The sequence below is a fragment of the Melanerpes formicivorus genome, unplaced genomic scaffold (genome assembly GCF_026170545.1).
Source record: "Melanerpes formicivorus ecotype bairdi unplaced genomic scaffold, bMelFor1.0.p_v2 SCAF_109, whole genome shotgun sequence".
Lineage (NCBI taxonomy): Eukaryota > Metazoa > Chordata > Aves > Piciformes > Picidae > Melanerpes > Melanerpes formicivorus.
This window is the reverse complement of record NW_027142461.1, coordinates 1,380,566-1,404,820: the sequence shown is the minus strand read 5'-3', so window position 1 is coordinate 1,404,820 and position 24,255 is coordinate 1,380,566. Positions and strand designations below refer to the sequence as shown.

Here is a 24,255-nt window from a genome sequence, read left to right as displayed (position 1 = left end):
TGTTGCACTGGGGAAAAGGGACTGTCTGAAGGTGAATAGCAGCAAGGCCAAGGCCATCCCTGCCAGGGTTTCAAAGACACTAGGTTTGTCCAACCTGCTGTGTGTGGTTGTGGCAATGCTCACAGTGATTTTCAGCCCCAAGGACCTTTGCCTATGACACCACCTCCATAGCCTATCTACTAATCAGCTCTTTTTTTGGTTATTTTTTTCTTTCACAGGCCGTTCTCTTTCCCACTTGTTCCTTTGGCATGAGGCAAAAACAGTCACTGAGGTTTCCCAAGATGAGCTAAAGACATGGCTGCACCCCCCAGCTATGAGGAAGATGATGCTTGTCTTCACTCATGTGACAGCCTGTTACACAAAACCAGCAGCAAAGCTCCCCCCACTTTTGAAAAACAAACAAACAAACCCCCCCAAAACTTACGTAACTCTGCAGCTAATCTTCCATAATCTTCACTAATCTTGAGCAAGGCATTTAAATCTGAGGAATAAGCCTATTCTTGCTCAACGCCCAGCCTTTCTGTACAGCAAGAAGAGAAACAAATAGAAGCAAAGTTCACAGCCTTGTGACTATTCCTTTCGATGAGAGCGAAGCGGCAACGGGTCCTGAGCCTGCTCCAGAGCAAACCCTCCTGCGCTGCCATTTTCCATGCACAGTCACTGAGGACCTTAAGGGAGAAGAAGCTTTTGGATCAATTATCTCTCACCCTGAGCTAAAGGATGGGAATCTCTACTGTTGCAATGTACCATTGCCTTGCCTTTGTCTGGTATTTTTTTGTTGCCTATTCAATCACACATGTAAGCACAGAAGAGCGGCCATCTGAAGTGTTCCTTTATGGTGGGCAGTGGAAATATTTGACAGTCCTCAATCTGGTAAGCAAATCGTGTTGTACAGTGATACCAATATGTCTATTTGTTTGTCTGCCATCTGTGCCTCAAGACATATGCAGCTGGTGTATTTGCTGCTGTTAAACTGCTTCCTTTAACGATTTATACCCCAAAGGAAACTGAGCAGGGATCCATGCTTGTGCCGTGAAGTGTATTGACAGGTTGTGTGCAGGAAGAACACTGGCGAGCTGCTTGGCTTTCAGAAAGTCTGCTGAAGCTAGCTGCCTCCTTCTAACAGAGACAAGCTGTCAGTGAGGAGAGGAACAGAAAGGTGGGGTATGTCCAGCCAGACACGTGCAGGTTTGTTTCATGTCATCTATCTCCTGAGCTCAGTACATGTTATAACGCTGCTTGGAGATTCACTTTGATTTTTTTAATAGGTTTTTAGGTCCTGTGAATTACAGAAAATGTAAACCAAAACCTAGCATCTTGCTAATTTGGCCACTCAGAATACATGTTTAGTTTGACAATCAGTTGAGAGGATGAGGGAAAGGAATTCCAGCCTCTGAGAGAAGTGCTTGTGAATTTTTCATATGTCTTAACAGAGCTATCAACTGCAGTTCCTAAAAGTACACAGAAGAACATAGACTGTGATGTGTTCTGGTTCTCCTAATATGCTAATGTTTTACAAGCTAGAAATCAAACTGGAAGCATGTGAGATATCCTGGAGCAAAATGTTTGTACACAGTCCAAGTGCTTCATCTGTGACTTGTGGCAGTAGGGTGGAAAGACTGGATGTGTGGAGAGGGTTGCTACAAGGGACAGATTTCAGGGTCATTTGCTAATCTGAAGGATGACCACAGGGATCTCCCATGGCCTTTCATCCATTCTGTGTGATCATCAGAGTTAAATATCAACGGGTGGTCTGGCCCAGCATGTATACTTGTCTTGACTTTTACTCTTCAGAAGGAGACATCTCATGGTGAAGGTGGCTCCCAGTGTGCCTCCCCAGCTCCAAGTGGGGCTTTTGATGACACCCCAGAGGTTGGAAAATCTGGATTCCTTCCAACCTTGACTGTTAAACATTTGCAACCAAGAGGTGATTGAATGGCACATGAGGCAGCTAACAACAGCCCAGGCTTCAGGGAGCCACAGCATTCTTCTCAGTGGCCAAGCTGACTGTGGAAGGATGAGGGCACACACATGGCTGAAGTCAGGCTGGCTTAGGTATGGTTTGTTGTTATGTTGCCTTTGTATCAGTACATCTAGGCTTTTTGTGATGCTTAAAATAGATTTTTCTGAAATGTGAGCAATCAACCAGTCAGGATTCAAGTTCCTGAAGGATATTCAATTTGTCCTGCTTGGATGTGTGAGTAGGCTGAAACACCACCAGCCAAGTCCCTGGCAAGGGACTGTTTGTCCAGCTCTTCTCCTTTGTTTTATTTGGGAAAGCTGGACCCATTAAAATATCATCCATGCTTTGCTGCAAAACAACATCTCTTCTCCCATGCCTTGGCACCATTATAATGAGATCTAACACCCAGTACATGACGTGTCTCTAAAGCATGACATCAAGAGGAGAAGGCAAATAACTCATCTTCCAGTATCTTGAGATGCAGAAATCCTCACTGAAATCATCACTCATCTTCCCCTAGTGACCAGCAGTGGATAACTGGAGAGAGGCAGCACAAGACAAGAGCACGTGTAAGCACAAAATGAACCGTTCATGGCTCTACCCTCAGGCTGGCATATTGACTTACTCAAACAGAAAATAAATCCAAACCAAGGTAGCTAACACCCACTCAAAATCTTCCTTTCATCTATCTAAAGGAAAAACATACCTGTTTGTACTTGTGGTGCCCAGCAACAGGACCAGGGGTAATGGGCAAAACTGGAACATAGGAGGATCCATCTGAACATGAGGAAAAAATTCTTACTGTGAAGGTGCCAGAGCACTGGAGCAGGCTGTGGAGAGATGTTGTGGAGTCTCCTTCTCTGGAGACTTTAGAAAAACTGGTTGGATGTGTTCCTGTGCAACCTGATCTAGGCATACCTGCTTTGGGAGGGAGATTGGACTTAATAATAATAATAAAATAATAATAATAATAATAATAATAATAATAATAATAATAATAATAATAATAATAATAAAAAAACCCAGGTTGGAAGAGACCTTCAAGATCATCGTGTCCAACCCATCAACCAATCCAACCCACCTTAACAACTAACCCATGGCACCAAGCACCCCATCAAGTCTCCTCCTGAATACCTCCAGTGATGGTGATTCTACCACCTCCTTGGGCAGCCCATTCCAATGGGCAATCACTCTCTCTGTATAGAACTTCTTCCTAACATCCAACCTAAACCTCCCCTGGCACACCTTGAGACTGTGTCCTCTTGTTCTGGTACTGGCTGCCTGGGATCTCCAGAGGTCCCTTCCAATTCCTACCATTCTGTGATCCTATGAATTGCATTGGAATGCTGGGGAAGGAGAGCAATCAGAAGCTTCCCACTGGGTTGTGCTTGTTCAGTGGCGCTGCTGTGGTGGGCAGGGCTGGGTTGTGCGGTGGAGGCTTCCCCAGAGCCGAATATGAAGAGTGCTTGTTAAGCTCTTCTGCCTGTCTCCTGCCAGACTACAGTTGCCTGGCTTCTGGCACTGGATGGCTGAAATGCTTGGAAAATTTCCCCCCAAAAATTCCTCTTCAGAATTGCATTTAAATGGAGTCTCCTGTGGAAAGCTGCTGTGGCCAGCTCACTCTGATCTGAAATGGAAATACAGGGAAACATGACATTTTCTGGGGATGGAAATGCAGCTTGACTCTGAGCTCTGCTAGAGGGATGCTGGAAGAATTTCTTCTAGATATGACCCTCATGTGGCTCTCCCCAGAGAGCTACGGCTCTGACCTTACTTCAGATTCATTTATCTAGTTAATGGCCATAGCAATCAAAATTCAGAAAGGAAATATTTTTGTAAAGGGAAAAAAAAAAGCTAAGTGGAGTTTGTATCAGAGGAGTTCATTGACCAATTATTGAACAAGCAGAAATGACAGCTAAAACAGTTTTATATTCATCTGTCTGTGACACAAAACAGCACAAGCTGAATCATTCATTGCCTGAAATACCCTAGCTCAGAAGAATCTACTCCCTGCTGTCAATCTATTAGTAAGTCATTGCACAATGAGCACACTGCACCTTAAAAAACTTGTAATTGCATTCCTATCTCATTTTATTCCATTCCTGCCCTGTTTTATTCCATTTGCACCCCATTTTGTTCCTTATGCTTTTGTCTCAGTCCTGAGATACCTCTCAGTTCTCCTGAAAGCTATTTTGTATTTATTGCAAAACAGACACAGTATTTAGCATATCCATTTTCCACTCACTGTCACGTGTCTGTGCTAGATGTTGATTGTTATGTCTAATAGCCTGCTCAAAATATTGGATTTATCCTCCTTGCCCCCCCCAAGAGCAGAGCTTAGAGCCTGATTTATTTGTACTAGTTGGAAATTTCAGTCTACACATATGGCTAGGTCCTCTACGTGAAAGTAAATCATGTCAGGTTAGTTAAACACAAACACCTCTTTAATCACTGCAGCAGATAAAAATTCAGGTTTCTCTTGGTCACTGGGACTCTCAGTTTGGAAAATCGATCTGGCCCAGTGCAGCATTTCTGCAGCACCCAGAGCCACAGAGCTCCGTGGGCTCTGCAGAGAGGCAAGCAGCATCTCTCCACCAGGAATAATCATATCCACATTCGCCTTTTCAGGCTAATCGTTAGCTTTCTGAATGCTCCCAGTCTACTTTCTGTTCATGTGGGAATACTTTAGGGGATCCTCTTCATTTACAGCCAGTGGATTTATATTCCGCTGCCATGGATTTGTAAGCGCCAGCACTGATGTTTGGGAAATACACAGGACATCTGGAATAATTTGCAGTTTTCATGTCAATTGGTTCATTTTGGTTTGTTTGGGTTTTTTTTTGTTTTTTTTTTTTTGTGTCAGTGTTTTCCCAATAGTGAGGGACTGTGAGATCTGGATGCACCTCTTAGAGGATTAAGCCTGGAAGAACACAGATTTAGACCTTTGATTTGAGTCTACTGGAGGTGCACCCAGCCCAGACCGAGCATTACTTGGAATGGTTCTAGCCAGGTTCAGTTTTCTGGCTTGAAAATTACTTGTGTGTTCTTCCACTGCTCCTGGAGATAGAGGTTAATCACAAACTAACTGAAACCCCTTTGAAACCACAGTGAGGGACAAGGGTAGAGCCATGAGCAATGCAAAACCAAGCTTCTCAGACTTCTTCAGGAGTTTTCCCTCTCCGTGTTCAGACAGGGAAAGGGGTCAGGTTACACATTCAGATAAGCATTTTCCACACAGAAGATAACATCTGTTTCCCCTGCACATGACAGAATATTTACCAGGCTGAGAATGTGGCTGTTTTGGGACTGTTTCTTTTCAGAAATGTTTGTTTTAGTTAATTTTGAAGAGGGGGAAGAAGCAGCCTATCCCTGTCCCATGATTAATGTAAGGCTGACCATGAACAAGATAATAATAGCCCCATCCTCTGGGAACCAGGCCTCTCCCTAATTGCTTTATTGGCAATTAGTCACCATGTGTCACTAGACTGTCACCACCCTCATGTTCATTTTTCATGCTTTTTGCAGAAAGTTACTGCTGGCTTTACAGGCTGTAACAAGAGCTTCTGTTTATTACTGGGCTTTTCTTGGCTTTTCAGGGGCTGAATTTTGGTGTCCTGGTGGGGCGGAGGACTTGGGCAGACGTTTGGGTGGAACATGGGCTTGAGTCTAAGTACACTGTGCCCCAGTATAGATGTTTCTGAGCTAGAACCATGACTTGGAAGGCTGAATCCCAACTGACTGAAATTATCCCTGCAGCTACAGAGGCTAATTGTGATTGTGGGGAGAGAGCAAGCAAGTTACAGTTAAAAGAGCTAGTGTGAGTGCCTCAGAACTGAACCAAACCATATGTGGGTTCTGATGAAACTGAGTTGTTTCATGTTAAAGCGTGGCTCTTCACCCTGTGCTCAAGAGGAAACGTGGGGCTTTGCAGCTGAACTGCTTGGTGTATGACTCCCAGAAACCTCATCCTGGGTGACCCTAGGCCCATTACCATTAGTACCTCTATACCTCCACAACTGGGGGTGTGTGCAGGGAGCAGGGACACTGCACCAGTGACACCTGGCTGCTGTCTACTGTGGCAACCATCTGTACTGTAAAAGGAGGTACCTTTTCCCTTTGCTGGGAAGCCATAGGATGGATGAGGGTGGATGCAGATAACTGCAAGGACAATGTCTGTGCAAATGATGGTAATTTTGCATCCTAGGAAGACTCAGTCTCTGCAAACTAAAGCTTGCAGAAACTCTGGCATGGTGAAATCATAGCTCTCTTCGTCCCTCAGATATTTTGATAATAGAGGAATTTCTGATGGAAAAGCATTGCACTAATTCTGTCCCCTCCCAAGCACCACCCTTCTCAGCTCCTTCAGAAACTGATGAAGTAACTGGCCACCACTTCAGATTATGATTATTTGCTCCAAATAAATATCTGATTCAGAGTAAGATCATGGCAAAAGAGAGCTCATCCTGAAAGCTGTAACAGCCTTTTTCCACTTAAGCATCACTAGTTTGCACTGGGCTGCGTTTTCCATATTGTACCACTCTGGGATGACCAAGCCTTGAAAAGAAGAGGCCACCCTGTGAGTTAACAGAACTGAACTAGACTCAGCGTTGAATGCAAGGGAGCAGTATTTTTCTGCAAGGCTTTGCCTTTATGTGTCTGACAAATCTGGTTCAGCTTCATCTGCTGTGTAGCGTTAGGGAGAAAATAAAGTAATCAGAAAAGAGATGCTGGCTTAAACCACAATATTGGGCAGTTTCATACACAACTCATGGCTTTCTGTTTTGTTACTATGCACTTACCTAATTCTTTACCAAATCCTCCTAGCACCCTCTCCAAACATCCTCACCCTCATTATTTGTAAAGGATTAAAAGAAAGAAAAAAAACCCAAACCAAACCACACACCCTCCCCCAACTCCAAAATCCCTTAGTTGTAAATGGTTTAATTTACTTAGTTGAACTTAGAAGGAAGTCTGGATCTCTACTAAGCACTTGATATCCTTTCCTGAATCCCTCTGAGTTCAGCAAAAGAGGTTTTGGGTTTGATAATTTTTGCACCTTTTTCTCACAGTAGAACATTTTGAGCTGCTTGACACTGAGATCAGTGATTCCCTCCCTGGAAAGCAGGCCTTGTCTTGGCTAAATGGTGGGAGAACTCCCTAGCAACTACTTAACAGGAAACTTTTCCTGGTATATCTTGTTCTGTCCTGCTTCTGCTCAGATGTGTTGAACATAACCATTAATATAGGGAGTGTGAAGGAGCTGGCTCTCAAAATGTCCTTCCACCTCCCCCATCTGAATCACATCACACATCTTTGTTTAGTCTGTTAAATGAGGTACTGTTAAAGGTATCTCCCCAACAACATTATTTAATCAGTTTCAGTTAGTAAAAAAGATTTAGCCAAAAGCTATTTCCCCTCATGCAGGCTTGCAGCTCTTGAACAAACCAGCTCCCTGAAGAGCAAGAACAGAGTTCACTGAGGAACATGCTAATTAAAGCTGGAAGAGTTTCCCTCATTAGGTGTAATTACTTTAGGTTTTGCAGGCTGTCTTCTATGGGGTGTCCTTCCTGGCTGATGTGTTGAGACTAATTAAGAAACTGCGATGTGCTAAGTGCGTAATTTCCAGCAGAGACCTTCTTTTCAGTGTCCTGGCTTTCCCAGTGTCCACAGTAAGTAATCTCTGTACCTAAAAATAATGTTTGCATAAGTGATTAGGTGTACATAGAGATGAACTGAAAGCTTTCTTCTACCATAGGAAAATGTGTTTAGAAGAAGAAACAGTGCTGAGCCTGTTACGGCTGTAAGCAAAGACTCTTGCACAAACTTTAGGGTAGCTGTCCCCAAGCGATCACAGATTGACCCCAGAGGGTGCTTGAGGTGTAACCTCTCTATTAATCTCAGGGTCCAAATAGCCATGGATTTATCGACTTAGTGTATTTCTCTAAAGGGCAGCATGGGCCAGGAGGACATGAGAGGGTACCTAAGAGGAAGAAAAGTCTCTTGATGTTGTTCAGTCTAGGGAAGAGAAAGCTTCAAGGGAGACCTTACTACAACATTTCAGTACTTACATGGGGCCTATAAGAAAGATGGGGACAGACGTTTTAGCAGGGCCTGTTTTGAGAGGACAAGGGGTGAGGAGTTTAGACTATTTAGAAGGAAGATTTTTTTTTTTATGCTGAGGGTGGTGAAACAATGGCACAGGTTAGCCAGAAAGGTATTAGATACTCCATCCCTGAAAATATTCCAGGTCAGGTTGGGCAGGGAGGGCTCTGAACAACCTAGTCTTGTTGATGTCCCTGCTCAGTGCAAGGTGGTTGGACTAGATAACCTTTAAAGGTCCCTTCCAACCCAACCCATTCTAGGATTCTATGATCTCCTCTGACTCCAGCATGTCTTTAAGTAAGCACTGGAGAGAAACAGATTCACAGAACAATAATTGGGGTCATACCCAAATCAGATTCACCATGGCTTACCTACTCCCTCACTGACAATGCTGTTTATCAAAATGCTGTTTATCTGGTGGTGTGGGTTGGACAGGAACCAATGGGTTACTTACACATGTAGGAACCACTTTGTGTGAGTGAAGCCTGCAGCCACCTCTGAATCTAAAAGGGTTGTTTAAATCTGGTCCACAAGCAGCTCAGGCAGATGGCTCACTAAAAAAGTCCTGCCAGGGACTGAGACAGAGAGACTAGCTAATTCACCTTCTCTGCACAGCAGTGTTCACGATGCTGCTGTCATATCCCCCTCAGGCATCCTCACTATGCCCGCAGGACAGAGGCATAGGTAGTGTCATTCTTCCAGCATCTCACACTCCCGATTTCCAGTGCTGAGCATAAAGTGTGCTCAAATATAAAGCTAGGCCAAACAATGCTGATCAGTTTGTAGATAACTGATACCAAATATTTCCTCCAGTTAAGTTCTCCCAGTGTAAATCCTTCTCTACCCAAAAAAAAACAAAAAAAAGGATGCCCACAGTGCAGCTTACACCTGTAGTTTAGGATTTATCTTAGGAATTGTGAAGAGAAGGGTAAGTTGTATGTGAATTGTCTTACTGAGCAGAATGAGTGCTGTGTCTTTACAGACAGTCCGTTGAGGAAATCTCCTGGACGATGGCGAGAGCTCATCTGCAAGGCAAAAAACAAAACAAAGTACTCAAAAAAAAAAAAGAAGTTTTAATTTAAATCTAGTGTTCCTCAGAAAATATCAGTGTTGGCAGGTTATAAAGGAGTTTTCACTTGCAGTGTCAACACAGAACACTGAACCTCAGAGCAGATTCCTTTATGTTGTGATATGTGAGATCCGTGAGTTTATCTGGCACTGTCATAATTTTTCATGTAAGAGATGTTTTGCCTTCTCAGAAATGAAAGCACTAGCCAAATTCTGTCCAGTATGTTTGTCTTCAGTTTTGAGATATCTTTGATTTTGAAACGTCTTTTGTTTTCTGTTTTGGTTCCAGTTTGTGTGTATATCCTTTTGGACACTGTATACCTACAACCGAGAGTTGGTTTATCCCAAAAGCCTTGATGGGGTCATCCCACTCTGGTTAAATCATGCTATGGTGAGTAAGAAACACCTCTGCCTCTTGCAGAGAAAAGAGATATTGCAACACATGTTCCACTGTTGCATCGTGTCCCTTGCCAGAAGAATTTTTTCCTTCCTCACCTCCTCCTTCCTACCTATCTGAATCTGATGTTGAGCTGTAAGCAGCAAACAGATGCATGTGCTTGAAGCAGCACATCTCAAGAAGCCTTTTAGCACAGTGAATCGGTGCTTGTCAAACCTCTGAAGTCAATGAAATGTTCTGTAGTTGTAAGGGGGGAAAAAACAAAACAACTCAGTTACTGTAGCTCAAAAAATAAGTTGTTTCTGCAAACAGAAGCCTATGAAATACAAAATGGCTGGGGGTATAACAAAGCATTTCTTAACGTTTTGAAAGGGGCAGGAGAACCCAAGAACATCTGACAGCTCTACAGCTAATAAGCTAATGTCTGTGCAGCTTTGAATAGCTGAATTGCAATGATTGTTTACAGATTTTCTATAAATACTTTCCAGATTTCTCCTTCATTTGCTCTGGCTGTTTTTATGACATGTGGAATAATCACATATTTCTCATCAGTCAAGTGTAAAGAGGCTGACAGTAACATGGAAACCGTGGGCGGATTGTAAGGTCAAGGAGGCCTCGTGAGAGTAATGGGAAGGGGGAGAGAAGGGAGAGGTTCAGTGCTAGACTGAATCAGAGAAGCCAAAAAGTATGAAATAATTGCACAGAAGACTCATTTCTCTCCAGGCTTCACTTCTTAAGTGCAATGCTTTGCAACTCACTGCAGCAGTTCCTGATGTGTCTTGAAGGCAAACACAGGAGGATTTGGGGTTGCTGGCTGAGGACCCTTGCTTAAGGTTTGGAGCAGCCACTTGCTTTAGAGAGAAGGATTCAGATGTGTGTGCCTGGAATCCAAACACACAGATGAATGTCAGCATTAATGATACCTGGAGTGATAAACTGCAGCCATCCTGCACTTTTAACCTCAACACCTGCTCTCTGCCCACCAATCCATCTCCACCATATCCAAACCTTTGCACAGATGCAAAAGGCCACCATCCTTTCTCAAAATCATTGTCCACTAAAGAGGAAGATACCTTGTGCCCTCAGCATCATGCTGGTTTCAGGTGTGATACTTGGTAGGGATAACTGGAGAAGAGGAGGCTTAGGGGTGGCCTCATTGCCCTCTACAACTACCTGAAAGGTGGTTGTAGCTGGGAAGGGGTTGGTCTCTTCTCCCAGGCAACCAGCACCAGAACAAGGGGACACAGTCTCAAGCTGCGCCAGGGGAGGTTTAGACTCGAGGTGAGGAGGAAGTTCTTCACAGAGAGAGTCATTCGTCATTGGAATGTGCTGCCCAGGGAGGTGGTGGAGTCACCATCCCTGGAGGCGTTCAAGAGGAGATTGGACGTGGCACTTGGTGCCATGGTTTAGTCATGGGGTCTGTGTTGATAGGTTGGACTCGATGATCCTCGAGGTCCTTTCCAACCTAAGTTATACTGTGATACTGTAACTGATAGGAGCTCAAGATTGTCACAGTAGTGGAGGTGCTGGGGAAGGAGATCACAGGGTGGAGCCGAGAAGAGATGGGCTTCACTGCTGGCTTTAATCCCAGCGCACAGCTGAGAATTGGCCCTTTGCATTTTCACATTTGTTTATGACAAGAGAAGGCTGAGTGGTACTAGAACACACATTTTTATCTCATGTGCAAGAACTCTTTGCAGGAATCCCTGGAACATATTAGTTATAACTTTCTTACCCTGCCTACATCTACATTTCATAACAGAGTCATTCTGACAACAACAAAAAGCTTTTCCATTTCGGAAATGTCAAAAACAGGTGTTAAAAAAAGGAAAACAATTCTTCCTCAAAATCATTTTGACGAGAGAGAAAATTCACATAAAGCAAACCGCTATCACAACCTAGCATTTTATTTCTGAAGCTCTTAATACACTGCAGACATCTTCTGCTTGACAGTTCCTGGGTGGGAAATTTTTGTTACAGTCACTATTGAGCGTAAAACATCCGCCAGCCGTGCAGACTGCTGCTCCCTAATGACAATCCTCATGTTTTGGGACACCATCCAACAGGTGCCTTCAGGCTCAGCTGAGGCATTTCATCCTTCCAAGTCAAAATATCTGCTGAGAACACTAGGAAGATCCAGGGAGCTACTGACACTTTAAGGGACAGCCTCCAAGTGGTGATTGCCAAGCAGATGCTCTTTCTTGGGGATCATTTCCTTGCACATTGGTATACTTTATGGCTCTGAGATTACAGACATTTGATGGCAGATTGAGGCAGCATCTATCTGGCTTTGGTGAAGAAAGACTTTGGTGTATCAGTGGGAGACGTCAGTGCCATATCATTCACAGTGGGAGTGTATTTTTTTTAATCTTACTCTATTTTAATGTTGTAAATAGGGAAAGCATATGTTGTTATGTAACTGAAGAGTGAACCTAAAACATAATCATGCATAGACAGTTTAGGAATACCAAGCCCCCTGAGTTTGTAGTGATGCTGCAGCACCTTCATTGCAAGAATGAGTTAGCCATTTATTTTTCTCACATTTACTGCTCTTACAGTGGGGAAGTGTCATTGCCCACCTGGTAGCCCAGAGTCATACAGACAGCATTACATTTTAGGCATGGCTTTGCATTCAGCAGAAACATTTCTGTTTCACAGAAAGGATGTCTAATGCAGAAAGGAATCTTGCTAATATTTGAAGGATGCTAAATACTTCAGACTACTTGGATTTCTTTCTTTGCCTTTCTACTGAGTTTAACTCAAGGGCTGCACCTCCTTTTCCACTTGTTTGCCTGGGAAAATTATGCTTTACTATCCTCATAGAATCATTTTGGTTAGAAAAGACCTTTAAGATCAAGTCCAATTGTTAACCCAGCACTTCCAGGTTACCACTAAACCATGTCCCTCAGCACCTCATCTACATGGCTTTTAAATCCCTCTGAGGATGGTGACTCCATCATTTCCTTGGGCAGCCTGTTCCAGGATTTAACAACCTTTCTGGGGAATAAATTTTTCTTAATATTCAACCAAAACCTCCCTGGTGCAACTTATCCTATTGTTTGTTAGAGTGGAGAGGGTTGACCTTGTCTTGCTACCACCTCTTTTCAAGGTAGTTGTAGAGAGCAAGAAGTTCTTCTCTCAGTCCCTCTTTCTTCAGACTAAACAACCCCAGTTCCCTCAGACACTCCACATTAGGCTTGTTCCCTAAAGACTTCAGCAGCTTTATTGCCCTTCTCTGTACATGCTCCAGCACCTCACTATCCTCCTTGTGGTGAGTGGCCCAGTATTTGGGGTGTGGCCCTACCAGTGCAAAACAAAGGGGGATGATCAGTGCCCTAGTCCTGCTGGCCACACTGTTTCTTGTACAAACCAGGATGCTGAGGCAGTCTTGGCCACCTGGGCTCACTGCTGCCTTTTATTTAGCCACTTGTTGACCCCAGGTCCTTTTCTGCTGGGGAGCTTTCCAGCCTCTTTAGCACTGCATGAAGATGTCATGACCAAAGTGTAGAACCTGGCACTTGGCTTTGTTGAGCCTTATACAAAGCTTTGAGCTTTGTGGACAAGAAAACCCTGCAACTCTTACATCTCAATCACAATTATCTTACCTAAAAAAGATTTTTGAAGTGGAAGACACCCAAGACAAGAGATGTACTGTCCAATTTGACAAGTCACATTTATTATTTCTTTCCTAGCCATCTCTTTTCAAGCAACACCTGAATACTCTCAGAAGGTGACTAACAACTGGAGGCAGCTTGGATTAGATCACATGCATGTGTTATTCAAATTAATGGCAGGACAGGGCAACACAACACTTTGAAGGGGGTGACAGAATTGAATGCTAAAACGAAAAGGGGTGATGGTGGGTCAGAAGAGATCACTCAAACATTTAATCTACAACCAAAGCAAAGATGCACATCGACATTGACCACGTGTTCACAAAACCAGCAGTGCTACTACTGCCTTTTTGTAAAGGAGGTTTATATTTGCAGTCAGCAAGGCACAGTTCTTATAAAACACAACATTTCTTGTGAAGAGCACAATTTTCTTTGTTTTCAACCTGCAGCTATGTTTACTTTAGCCATCTCCTTTGCTAATTTATTCTGTAGCCATGCTAGCATCTCATCTTGACAAAAATCAGCATTTTAGTGTCTTGGGTCATTTGCTGACACATAGTTATGAACTCGGCATGTTCTGAAGGCCTTGTAAGCTCAATAGCTAACAATGAAAGAGGATTTGTAAATGGAAGCACAGAAGTAAAATTACTTACCTGGCAGACTTCAGCAAAGATGACAAAAGACCCCACATGGCCTGAGCCTCTCAAGCATTTATGGATTTGCCTCTAGGTAGCTAATCAGTATCTGAATATAAAAAGAAAATGCAGGTGAGAAAATGAGGGTGCCAGAGCACTGAGACAGGCTGCCCAGAGAGGCTGTAGAGTCTTGTTCTGGAGACTCAAAACCCACCTGGACCTGACTCTGGATAACCTGCTCTAGGTGACCCTGCTTTAGCAGGGAGCTTGGACTAGATGATCTCCAGAGGTTTCTTCCAACTCCTACCCTGCTGTGAATCTGTGCAAAAAATAAAAGTCATTTTAGATCAGTACAATTTACCTCCATCTGGAAGAGCAAATAAGTCACATGAAAACACATTGCCATTACTACTATATGAGGGCATCTGTATGAAGGATTATATATTCCTACATCTATTTTAGCATGCTGCTGCAACACTAACCAACAAAAATGTGTGTGTGGAACAGAACCCACTTAGCCAAGCCACCCTAATTGGCCTCCTTCTCCAGATGTGTACATAAGAACTGCCTCAGGTTCGTCTTTGACCATCTTAAATGATTTTCCTTGAAACTGATAATTAATGCTTAATAATTCATGCATGCTTACACAAGAAAGAAACATTCCCATTTGTTTGCATTTCACAGTATCTCAATTTTCAGCTGTCTGGCAACTATGGACATTCATAGGCTTCCAATTACATTCAGCTTTTGGCCAAGAAGGAGAATGTGTGCATGAGGGATACGGCACATGAAATTAATCACCCTACACATTTAAGAGCAAGGATGCTTTGCTTTTCCCAGCATTACATATGGTGGGGTTTTTTAAGTTTCCACTTTTGTTGACATAAGCCCATTTCCTCAGGGAGAAAGTATGTGTTTCACAGACAAATGTTATGGCAGGGGATCCTCCCTGGCTGCTGCTACCCTGGCGTGCACAGGTGCAAGCCCCATAACCCACCCCACAAAGGAACAGCTGGAGACAAATATTCCACAGCGAAGGATGTGTCACTTCAGGCTCATGTCAGCTTCCAGCTGCAGCACAACATTGGTTTCTTAGACCATGTATCCAGTGTCAGGGAGAAAGGCAATTAAAATTCTGGCATCAACACAGAGACAAAACATGTGCTAGTGAGCAATGGGATATGTAACCAGGGCCTTGCTTCCAAAAACCTGTGTGTGCATGCAGGAAATCCTATCTTTGACGCTGTTTTACTTTTGATCATAAAAGGTCTGGTGTTTTCATCTATTTTTTCACCATAATGTTCCTGAACTATCCTACATGCCTTATAAAAAGTGGGGGGGAAAGAACGTTGCTTTTAGATGAGCATGGACCAACCTGGAAAGTGCAGGAACAGATAGTAGGTGACAGTTTGGAGAACAGGATGCTGGTGTTCAACTGAGCAACAGCTTCCTGACCTGCTCAGTAAAAGTGACAGGCCAGGGGATGATGGTCTTAAACTACATGAAGGGAGATTCAAACTAGATATAAGGAAGAAATTTTTTATGCTGAAGATGGTGAGATGCTGGCACATACCAGAGAGGTGGGAGATGACCCATCCTTGGATCATCAGGTTCCATGTCAGGCTAGACAGGGCTCTGAGCAACCTGCTGTAGCTGAAGGAGTCCCTGTTCAGTGCAGGGAGCTTGGAACTAGATGATCTTTAAAGGTCCCTTCCAAGCCAAACCATTCTATCATTCTATGATACCTTGTGCATTATGCTCCATCCATGCAATAAATCTGTGGTTCCCTGCAAATGCACTGATAGCCAAGACTGTGAAAGACAACTGGTAACTCTAAGAGAGAATTATTTCCCTAAGTAAATATGGCAATATAGTTAAAGAAATAAAATGAACAATAATACTTAGGCCCTTCCCATCCTGAAAAATAAAGAGAGGTTAAGAGAAGAAGAAAAATGCGTAAGGACAGACTACAAAGAAAATATTAAATGAGGCATTTGAATGAAGGCACTATCATAGCAAAACCAAACAACAACATCAGAAGAAATTTGTTCCAAAATGAAGCCAAGAAAGAAGAGAGCATGCAAAAGTTCAGAAAATCATGAGAAGCATAAAAACTAAATAGAGGTTATGGTGACAGGAAACTGCTTAGTTTTATTATGCTCAGATAACACAGGCTGAAAATGTTTTTTGAAAGCACCCAACCCAAGGAAATTTCCACAGACAAGAGGATGTTTCCCAACAAAGAGCTGAATAACAGTAAACACCTCAAGGGTCAACCAATGAACACTGGTTTCATGAGCTTCCTAAGACAGCACCAAAATTGGTGTTTACTTTTCTTTGCAGTAACATACTGGTGGAGAAGATGCAAGCTTGAGTGTCAGCCATGAGTGATCGTCAGCACACAAGCTCTGCAGGGAATTTGTCTGAAAGGAGAAACACAGGCAGTTGTTCAAAAATACTTGATGGTGTCCAACTGTGCCCAGTGGAGTTTAGTTTGGCCAGTGGTAACTGTGAAAAAAATCTCCTGCTAACGTCTAAGATGTTAATGGAAAGCAGACACAGAGGGTAAAGACAAATCAGAAACAACAGCTATGGTCAACTGAGGCATCATTTCCTTCACTCTGGAGTCAAATGGGGTCAAACTGAGTCAAACTGCAACACATACGAGTGATCTCAGCAGCTCTAGGGAGATTATTCATGGGTTTAAAACTCAGACTAGGCTGGAGCCTGCAGCTGAGCACAAACTCTACCCAACCCTGTCTTCCAGCCCTAGGAAATTTGTTTTAACTTATATTCTGCATACTAGATTTTACTTAAATTGCTCTATAGACTTAAATGGGTTGTCCAGGGAGGTGGTCGAGGCCCCGTCCCTGGGGGTGTTTAAGAGCAGGCTGGATGAGGCTCTGTCCAGCCTGATCTAGTGTGGGGTGTCCCTGCCCATGGCAGGGGGGTTGGAACTAGATGATCCTTGTGGTCCCTTCCAACCCTGAATGAAACTATGAAACTATGAAACTATGAAACTATGAAATACAGCAAAATGAGGATATAGTATTGAACAAATAAACGAGTTACTCAGAATAACATATATGAGAAGTAGAAATGCTCTGTGGTGTCAGCAAACAGTGGAAATAAGATGCAGAGAAGACTATTTACCTCAGTTTAAAACTCATGAAGCTGAAATGTGTCCTGGGAAATATACAACATGGGGTAAGGAAGAAAAAAATGAAGACACAGAGGAATGTTACAATGTTAGCTCAGCAGGAGATGAGTTAACATGCCAGTATTTCTTAAACATAGGCTGAACTTTATCTGAAACTTTTCTCCTCCCCTATTCACATGCCAGAGTTTATAAGCAACACAAAGAATGTTGCAATTATATATCTATAACTAGTTCAGATTCACATAGAATAGAATAGAATAGAATAGAATAGAATAGAATAGAATAGAATAGAATAGAATAGAACAGAACAGAACAGAACAGAATAGAATAGAATAGAATAGAATAGAATAGAATAGACCAGGTTGGAAGAGACCTTCAAGATCATCATGTCCAACCCATCAACCAATCCAACCCACCTAATCAACTAAACCATGGCACTAAGCACCCCATCAAGTCTCCTCCTGAACACCTCCAATGACGGTGACTCCACCACCTCCCCAGGCAGCCCATTCCAATGGGCAATCACTCTCTCTGTGTAGAACTTCTTCCTAACATCCCACCTAAACCTCCCCTGGCACAGCCTGAGACTGTGTCATCTTGTTATGGTACTGGCTGCCTGGGAGAAGAGACCATCATCTGCCTGTCTACAACCTCCCTTCAGGTAGTTGTAGAGAGTGATAAGGTCACCCCTGAGTCTCCTCTTCTCCAGGCTAAGCAACCCCAGCTCCCTCAGCCTCTCCTCATAGGGCTTGTGTACCAAAGCCCTCACCAACTTTGTTGCCCTTCTCTGGACTCGTTCCAGCAAGTCAACATCCTTCCTAAACTGAGGGGCCCAGAACTGGACACAGGACTCGAGGCGTGGCCTACCCAGTGCAGTGCACAGGGGCAGAATGGCCTCCCTGCTCCTGCTGGCCACACTGTTCCTGATCCAGGCCAGGATGCCACTGGCCCTCTTGGCTGCCTGGGCACACTGCAGGCTCATGTTCAGCCTACCATCGACCAGTACCCCCAGGTCCCTCTCTGCCTGGCTGCTCTCCAGCCACTCTGACCCCAGCCTGTAGCACTGCATGGGGTTGTTGTGGCCAATGTGCAGAACCCAGCACTTGGATGTGTTCAATCTCATGCCGTTGGACTCTGCCCATCTGTCCAGCCTGTCGAGGTCTCTCTGCAGAGCCTCTCTACCCTCCAGCAGATCAACTCCTGCCCCCAGCTTGGTGTCATCAGCAAATTTACTGCTGATGGACTCAATGCCCTCATCCAGATCATCAGTAAAGATGTTAAAGAGCATGGGGCCCAGCACTGATCCCTGGGGCACACCACTAGTGACTGGCTCCCAGCTGGATGTGGCACCATTCACCTGAATTTCTCAGGGGGAAAAAAAATGAAAGAAACCAGTCTCAAGGTAAAAATCACTGCAAGTGCCAAGAAGAGCTACAGAGGATTTTTAAATCACATGTTTAGAAACAGAATTCAGAGTGTAAGTGTGATTAGTTAACAAAGTATCTAGGATAATCTTGAAAGCCTCACAACTTTTATGTTTCCATTGCACAAACAAATAAACAAAAGCCATTTAAAGACTTCTTACAAAAGCCTGTGAGCTGAATGAAGGCTTTCCTCAGCAAGCAGAGGTTATTAGACAAGGAAATATATTAATATTTCAAAGAACATAAGAATAAGTATGGAGAGGATTCCTGCCAAGAGAAGATAAAAGTTCTTTGGTTCCGCTGGGTTCGCTGATAGCCTGACCAGTGAAAACACAACTATTGTTTCAGCTGTTTCTCCTTACCTTGGAGTGAAATAGGTTGGTTTTCTTCCTCCTTCTGTGATAATTATTTTTGACAGTTTCACTGTTTATATGTGAAACTGAGAAACTGTTAATTGAAATAAAAAAATGAGTCACTGTTTCCAGCAATTGTTGCCAATGTTTTGATCTGTGTCAATCTGAACTTAATTGTTAAGCTTCCTTCAAGGCGAGAGGCAAAGCTCAATGTTTGAATTTGGCCCTCTACAAATACCACGCTCTTCAGATAAATGTCACTTTAAGGATATAAAGAACAGCTAAATAGGGTTGAAAGTCTGTTTAATGACTATGCTCTAGAGACCTATGGTAAAAATAACTTCAATGAGAAAATACTTTCCTTTTGTTTTTTGGAGGATATGAGAAGTCTTTAAAGCCTTTCAGCAGATATGATTAACCATGATACATGGCCTATCATTAACAACGCTGCCAAAGTCAACGTCTGTCGGCTGTGAGAAGGAAATTGTTTGGAAAGCCAACTGTGTGTCGTGGGCTACGGGCAGGCTTTGCACCCTGTAGCCACCCACACAGTCACAGGATTGTAGGGGTTGGAAAGGACCTCTGGAGCTCATCTAGTGCAACCCTCAGGATTTCCCTCAAGTAATTAACCAAAGAAAATGTCCGGGCAGGTTTTGAATGCCTCCAAAGACAGAGACTCCACAACCTCTCTGGGCAGCCTGTTCCAATGCTCTGCCGCCTTCAAACTGGCTAGTGTCTGCTGTATCAGTATGCATCTGCTCTCCTAAATCTTTTTGGGTATTCAGTGGAAATTCCACCATGATTTTACAATTAATGGACAAACTGGATGACCTGGATGAAGAGACAGAGTGTACCCTCAGCAAGTTTGCTGAGGATGCAAAACTATTGAGGGAAGTCGCTGACAAGGAATTACATGAATTCAACAATGGCAAGTATGGATTCCTGCACCTAGGAAGGAATAAGCTTTTGTTAGGTGTTGACCTGCTGGAAAGCAGCTGTGTGGAGAAGGACCTGAGAGTCCTGGTAGATAACAAGTTCACCATGAGCCAGTAATGTGTCCTTGTGTCTAAGATGGCCAGCCCTCAGTGGTCATTTCTCTGCTTGTCCTTGTTAAGTATTTCCCAGCTACATTTCCCAGTAGGAAAACTAAGGCAATTGCCTTTGGTTCTACCTGCAATGGACACAGAGAGCTTGGCCATTGCAGTAATTGCTGAATCACCCTCTCAGGCCCTTGAAATCTCTCTTTGTCCTTTTCTCTCCAAATGAAACAACTCATTCAGTCCTGATTTCTACACCTGCATGTGGGCTGCTTTCCTGTCATCCTTTCTTGAGTCAAGTGAAGCAGCATAGATCCTTCCCAGGTCTTTCTTACACACAATATTACTGTTAATACCATCCCAGAACATCATAGAATCATAGAATTGCTGGGGTCGGAAGGGACCTCAAGGATCATCTAGCCCCAACCCTGCTGCCATGGGCAGGGACACCTCACACTAGATCAGCTTGCTCAGACCCACATCCAGCCTGGCCTTAAAACCCTCCAGGGATGGGGCTTCCACCACCTCCCTGGGCAACCTGTTCCAGTGTCTCATCACCCTCATGGTGAAGAACTTCTTCCCAACATCCAATTTGAATCTACCCATTTCTAGTTTTGTTCCATTCCCCCTAGACCTGTCACTCCCTGACACCCTAAAAAGTCCCTCCCCAGCCTTCTTGTAGGCCCCCTTAAGATACTGGAAGGCCACAGTAAGGTCTCCTTGGAGCCTTCTCTTCTCCAGGCTGAACAATCACAACTCTCAATCTATTTTCATAGGAGAGGTGCTCTAAGCTTCCGATCAACCTTGTGGCCTTTTTATTTTTTCCTATTAAAGCAGCATCACACTGCTGACTTGTACTTATTTAACATCCACTCTGAGAACAAAGAGCCCCAAGCTAAGGAAATAAGCATGTACAAAATAAAGCCCACCTAAAAACTGTTTACTGTAACACAGGATTACTTCACCAGGTCACTCCTACTAAATCCCTCTTAGGCCAGCAGTAACACAGCTGGAACAACCAGCTTGCAGTGGTTAAAAGTGTTTAAATTAATTAAAAGACTAGAAAGAACATTTCACGTAGCCCAAAGGAATTCTGTAGCCCACTGGATGTCAGATGATAATCGTGACTTCCATCTACTTCACACAATGGCCAAATCCACTGTGAAAGGCTGAAGCCTGAAAGTGAGGACAAAGGGCAAGTTTCCCATCATTGCTGCTTTGCATAAGTGTTTTGGTTTTATTCAGAGACAGACTATTCACCATCTATGGAAAATAAACATTTTTAATCATTCTAAAGGCGGCTTAACCCAGAGACTTCTGACTAAAAGGCAGTTACAAGGATTATATGTGCGAATTTGTGCACCAAAGACATTTTTCTGTATGAATGAATCCCAGAATCACTTGTAGTGATACAATGACCCCACTGCTATCAGCCAAGTGCGTTGTAGAGCTGAAGAATATCTTTGTGAAGCAGAACAGAGGAAAATCTCAGTGCCAATGAGTGAGAGGAACAGGAACATCAAATAAATCTGTCTCTTTTCTCTGGAAAATGGTAACTGAGGTGGAAGGGAATTTTTTTGGCAGTAGCACAGCCAGGTATGAATTCCTGGGGGGGCCTGAGGGAGGACGTGCAGCTTCTATTGAGCTGTCTTGTAGCAGCAGATGACAAAAATGGATGTCTGCCTCTAAAACAAATAGGTAAGTAATGTTTTCATGCATAGTGTATGTAGCTCAGCACATGTTTAAAGAATTTCATGTGTGTTTGTGCCAGCTTTCACTGTGAATATACAGTAATAAAACTTTGTCACTGTACTTATCAGATAACCAGCACACCTTCTGACTGTGACAACGCAGGAAGAAATGGCCTCAGTTTGCACCAAGGGAGGTTTTGGTTGGAAATTTAAGGGAAATTCTGCACCAAAACAGTTCTCAAGCCCTGGAACAGGCTGCCCAAGAAGGTGATGCAGTCACTATCATAGAATCATAAAATGATCTGGGTTATAAGTGATCTCCAAAGGTCATCTAGTCCAACCCTCTCTGCAGTAAGCAGATGCATCCTCAACTAGATCAGGTTGTCCAGAGCCCTGTCAAGCCTCACCTTGAATATCTCCAGGGACAGGGCCTCAACTGCCTCCCTGGACAAACTCTTCCAGTGTTCAACTACCCTCATGGTAAACAACTTATTCCTAACATCCAATCCATATCTACTCTTCTGTAGTTTGAAGCCATTGCCCCTCGTCCTATCACTACTGGCCTTTGTAAACAGCGTCTCTCCATCCTTCTTGTGGGCCCCCTTCAGGTGGTGGAAGGTTATTATTAGGTCTCTCTTCTCCAGGCTGAACAACCCCAGCTCTGTCAGCCTGGACAGTTTAAAAACCATGTAGATGTGGTGCTTAGGGACATGGTTTAGTAGTGAACTGACTTTGCTGCATTAATGGTTGGACTTGATGACCTTGATGGTCTCCTCCAACCAAAACAATTAATTGATTCTGTGACTGAAGGCAGTAGAACCACTTCCTTGCATCAAGAGAATACTTTGTGCCATACATCCAGCAGCTTATAGCTTCAAGGAAGAAACAAACAAACCAACCAACCCAACAAAAACCCACAACCCACCCAAAGCATCAGTTTGGTGGTGGTTTTTGTTTAAAAGTGTATCTATCCTTCTCAGCTGCCTTCCTCTTCTTTCCTCCCATGAAACTATTTGCTTAATGAACAGGAATTCAACCAAATAGCCAGCTGCAGTTGTTGCTATAGTTTTGTCCTGTTGTACCTCACTGTTTTGGCTGTGGTCTAGGTCTTCTTTCCTAGGAACTGCAACTTAAAACTATGATTTGCTTCCAACAGGGAATATCATAAAACTTCTAGTGGGGAAATTTCACCCCAACAAATTATTTTCTGAAGTTGCTACAAATAAGACACCTGGTTGAGATTTTACCATCTCAAGAGCCCCAGATTGTCTGTTTAACATCTGAGCCCCAAAGGACTCCCACTGTGTTCCCCACCTCCACACGGTGAGGAGCATCCCTCTTGGAGGCAGACCCCCACTGCAAAGTAGTCAGTGCCACCAAGCTGTTTGCTGAAAATCCTCCATGCTCAGATATTACCATCATGAAAGGCCTTGAAACTGAACCTACTTAAAGCAATTTGAACTCTCTGACCAAAAAAACCAAAACCAACCAAACAAACGAAAAAAGAAAAAAAAAAAAAAAAAAGAAGAAAAGCTTCTCCAGCAATCTCTTTACTGCCTCTTCATTAAGCTTGTTGGAAGTTAAAGAACTTGAATCATCTTGAATCACAGCTGACTTAAGTCCTCTGTGCATTTACTACCGTGGTTTTCATCTTACAAAGAGAAGCACCGCACACTGCAATTGTAAATAATAAATGACAACACAATTGCAACTTGAAAAGAACATGAAAGCAACCCAGCAATTGCCTAATGAGTTCAAGGAGGAGACTTTCTGACATCTTCAAGCATGCATAACAATAGACTTCAGTATCTTTTGTACTCCAGTGGGAATTACCAAAAAAACCATAATAATAATAACACTGCATTATAAAACGTAAAAGGAAAGCTCACCTGTTCTGAGGTAACGTGGATCACTCTGCAGGCAGATCTCATTACAATGCTTTTTACAGCATAACAGGAACATTTCCATGATTGTTAACTGCAGGGGTACTTCCTCACTATAAAAAAAGATGAAAGATGCTCATTTGTATACAATTAGATTCAGTATTGATACATCCTTCTTTACTCATGGGCAGCCTCTTGAGCTGGGGGTGCTGGTAGATGAGAAGCTCAACATGAGCCACCACTGTGCACTTGTGGCCCAGAAAGCAAATCACATCCTGGGCTGCATCAAGAGAAGCATGGCCAGCAGTGGAAGGAGGTGATTCTCCCCCTCAGCTCTGGTGAGACCCCACCTGGAGCACTGCAACCAGTTCTGGAACCCCTATTACAGGAAGGATCTGGAGATGCTGGAGCATGTCCAGAGAAGGACCACGAGGATGATCAGAGGGCTGGAGCACCTCTCCTCTGAGGATAGACTGAGGGAGTTGGGGCTGTTCAGTCTGGAGAAGAGAAGGCTCCAAGGAGACCTTACTGTGGCTTTCCAGTATCTGAAGGGGGCCTACAAGAAAGCTGGGGAGGGACTTTTTAGGGTGTCAGGGAGTGATAGGTCTAGGGGGAATGGAACAAAACTAGAAATGGGTAGATTCAGATTGGATGTTGGGAAGAAGTCCTTCACAATGAGGGTGATGAGACAATGAAACAGGTTGCCCAGGGAGGTGGTGGAAGCCCTATCCCTGGAGGGTTTTTAAGGCCAGGCTGGATGTGGGTCTGAGCAAGCTGATCTAGTGTGAGGTGTCCCTGCCCATGGCAGGGGGATTTGAACTAGATGATCCTTGAGCTCCCTTCCAACCCTAACAATTCTATGATTCTGTGATATTCAGTGACCAATGGTGAGGCACTGTGACCTGTCAGTGATGGATTCTCTTTTTGT

The 24,255-nt window shown here is 43.6% G+C and overlaps 1 protein-coding gene and 1 long non-coding RNA gene across 3 annotated transcripts in view; one reads left to right on the top strand and one right to left on the bottom strand.

The window, feature by feature from the left end:
• Positions 1 to 494: 494 nt before the first annotated feature.
• The window catches only part of ADTRP (androgen dependent TFPI regulating protein), a 36,310-nt gene continuing 12,549 nt past the window's right edge, over positions 495 to 24,255 (top strand). The window contains exons 1-3 of one of the 2 annotated variants that reach the window (XM_068166875.1): positions 496 to 873; positions 7,498 to 7,632; positions 9,423 to 9,524. In XM_068166875.1, the coding sequence (XP_068022976.1) occupies positions 721 to 873; positions 7,498 to 7,632; positions 9,423 to 9,524 (390 nt within the window). In that variant the 5' untranslated portion in view covers positions 496 to 720. Of the gene's footprint in view, positions 874 to 7,497; positions 7,633 to 9,422; positions 9,525 to 24,255 lie in introns of both variants that reach the window. The other variant, XM_068166876.1, reaches the window with a different exon arrangement.
• Positions 1,034 to 23,436, bottom strand: LOC137455784 (uncharacterized). Its single transcript, XR_010990908.1, has 5 exons — positions 23,334 to 23,436; positions 13,994 to 14,098; positions 13,798 to 13,888; positions 9,019 to 9,090; positions 1,034 to 3,590 (listed from the first exon to the last, which is right to left on the bottom strand). It is a non-coding gene; the product is annotated as an uncharacterized lncRNA (long non-coding RNA).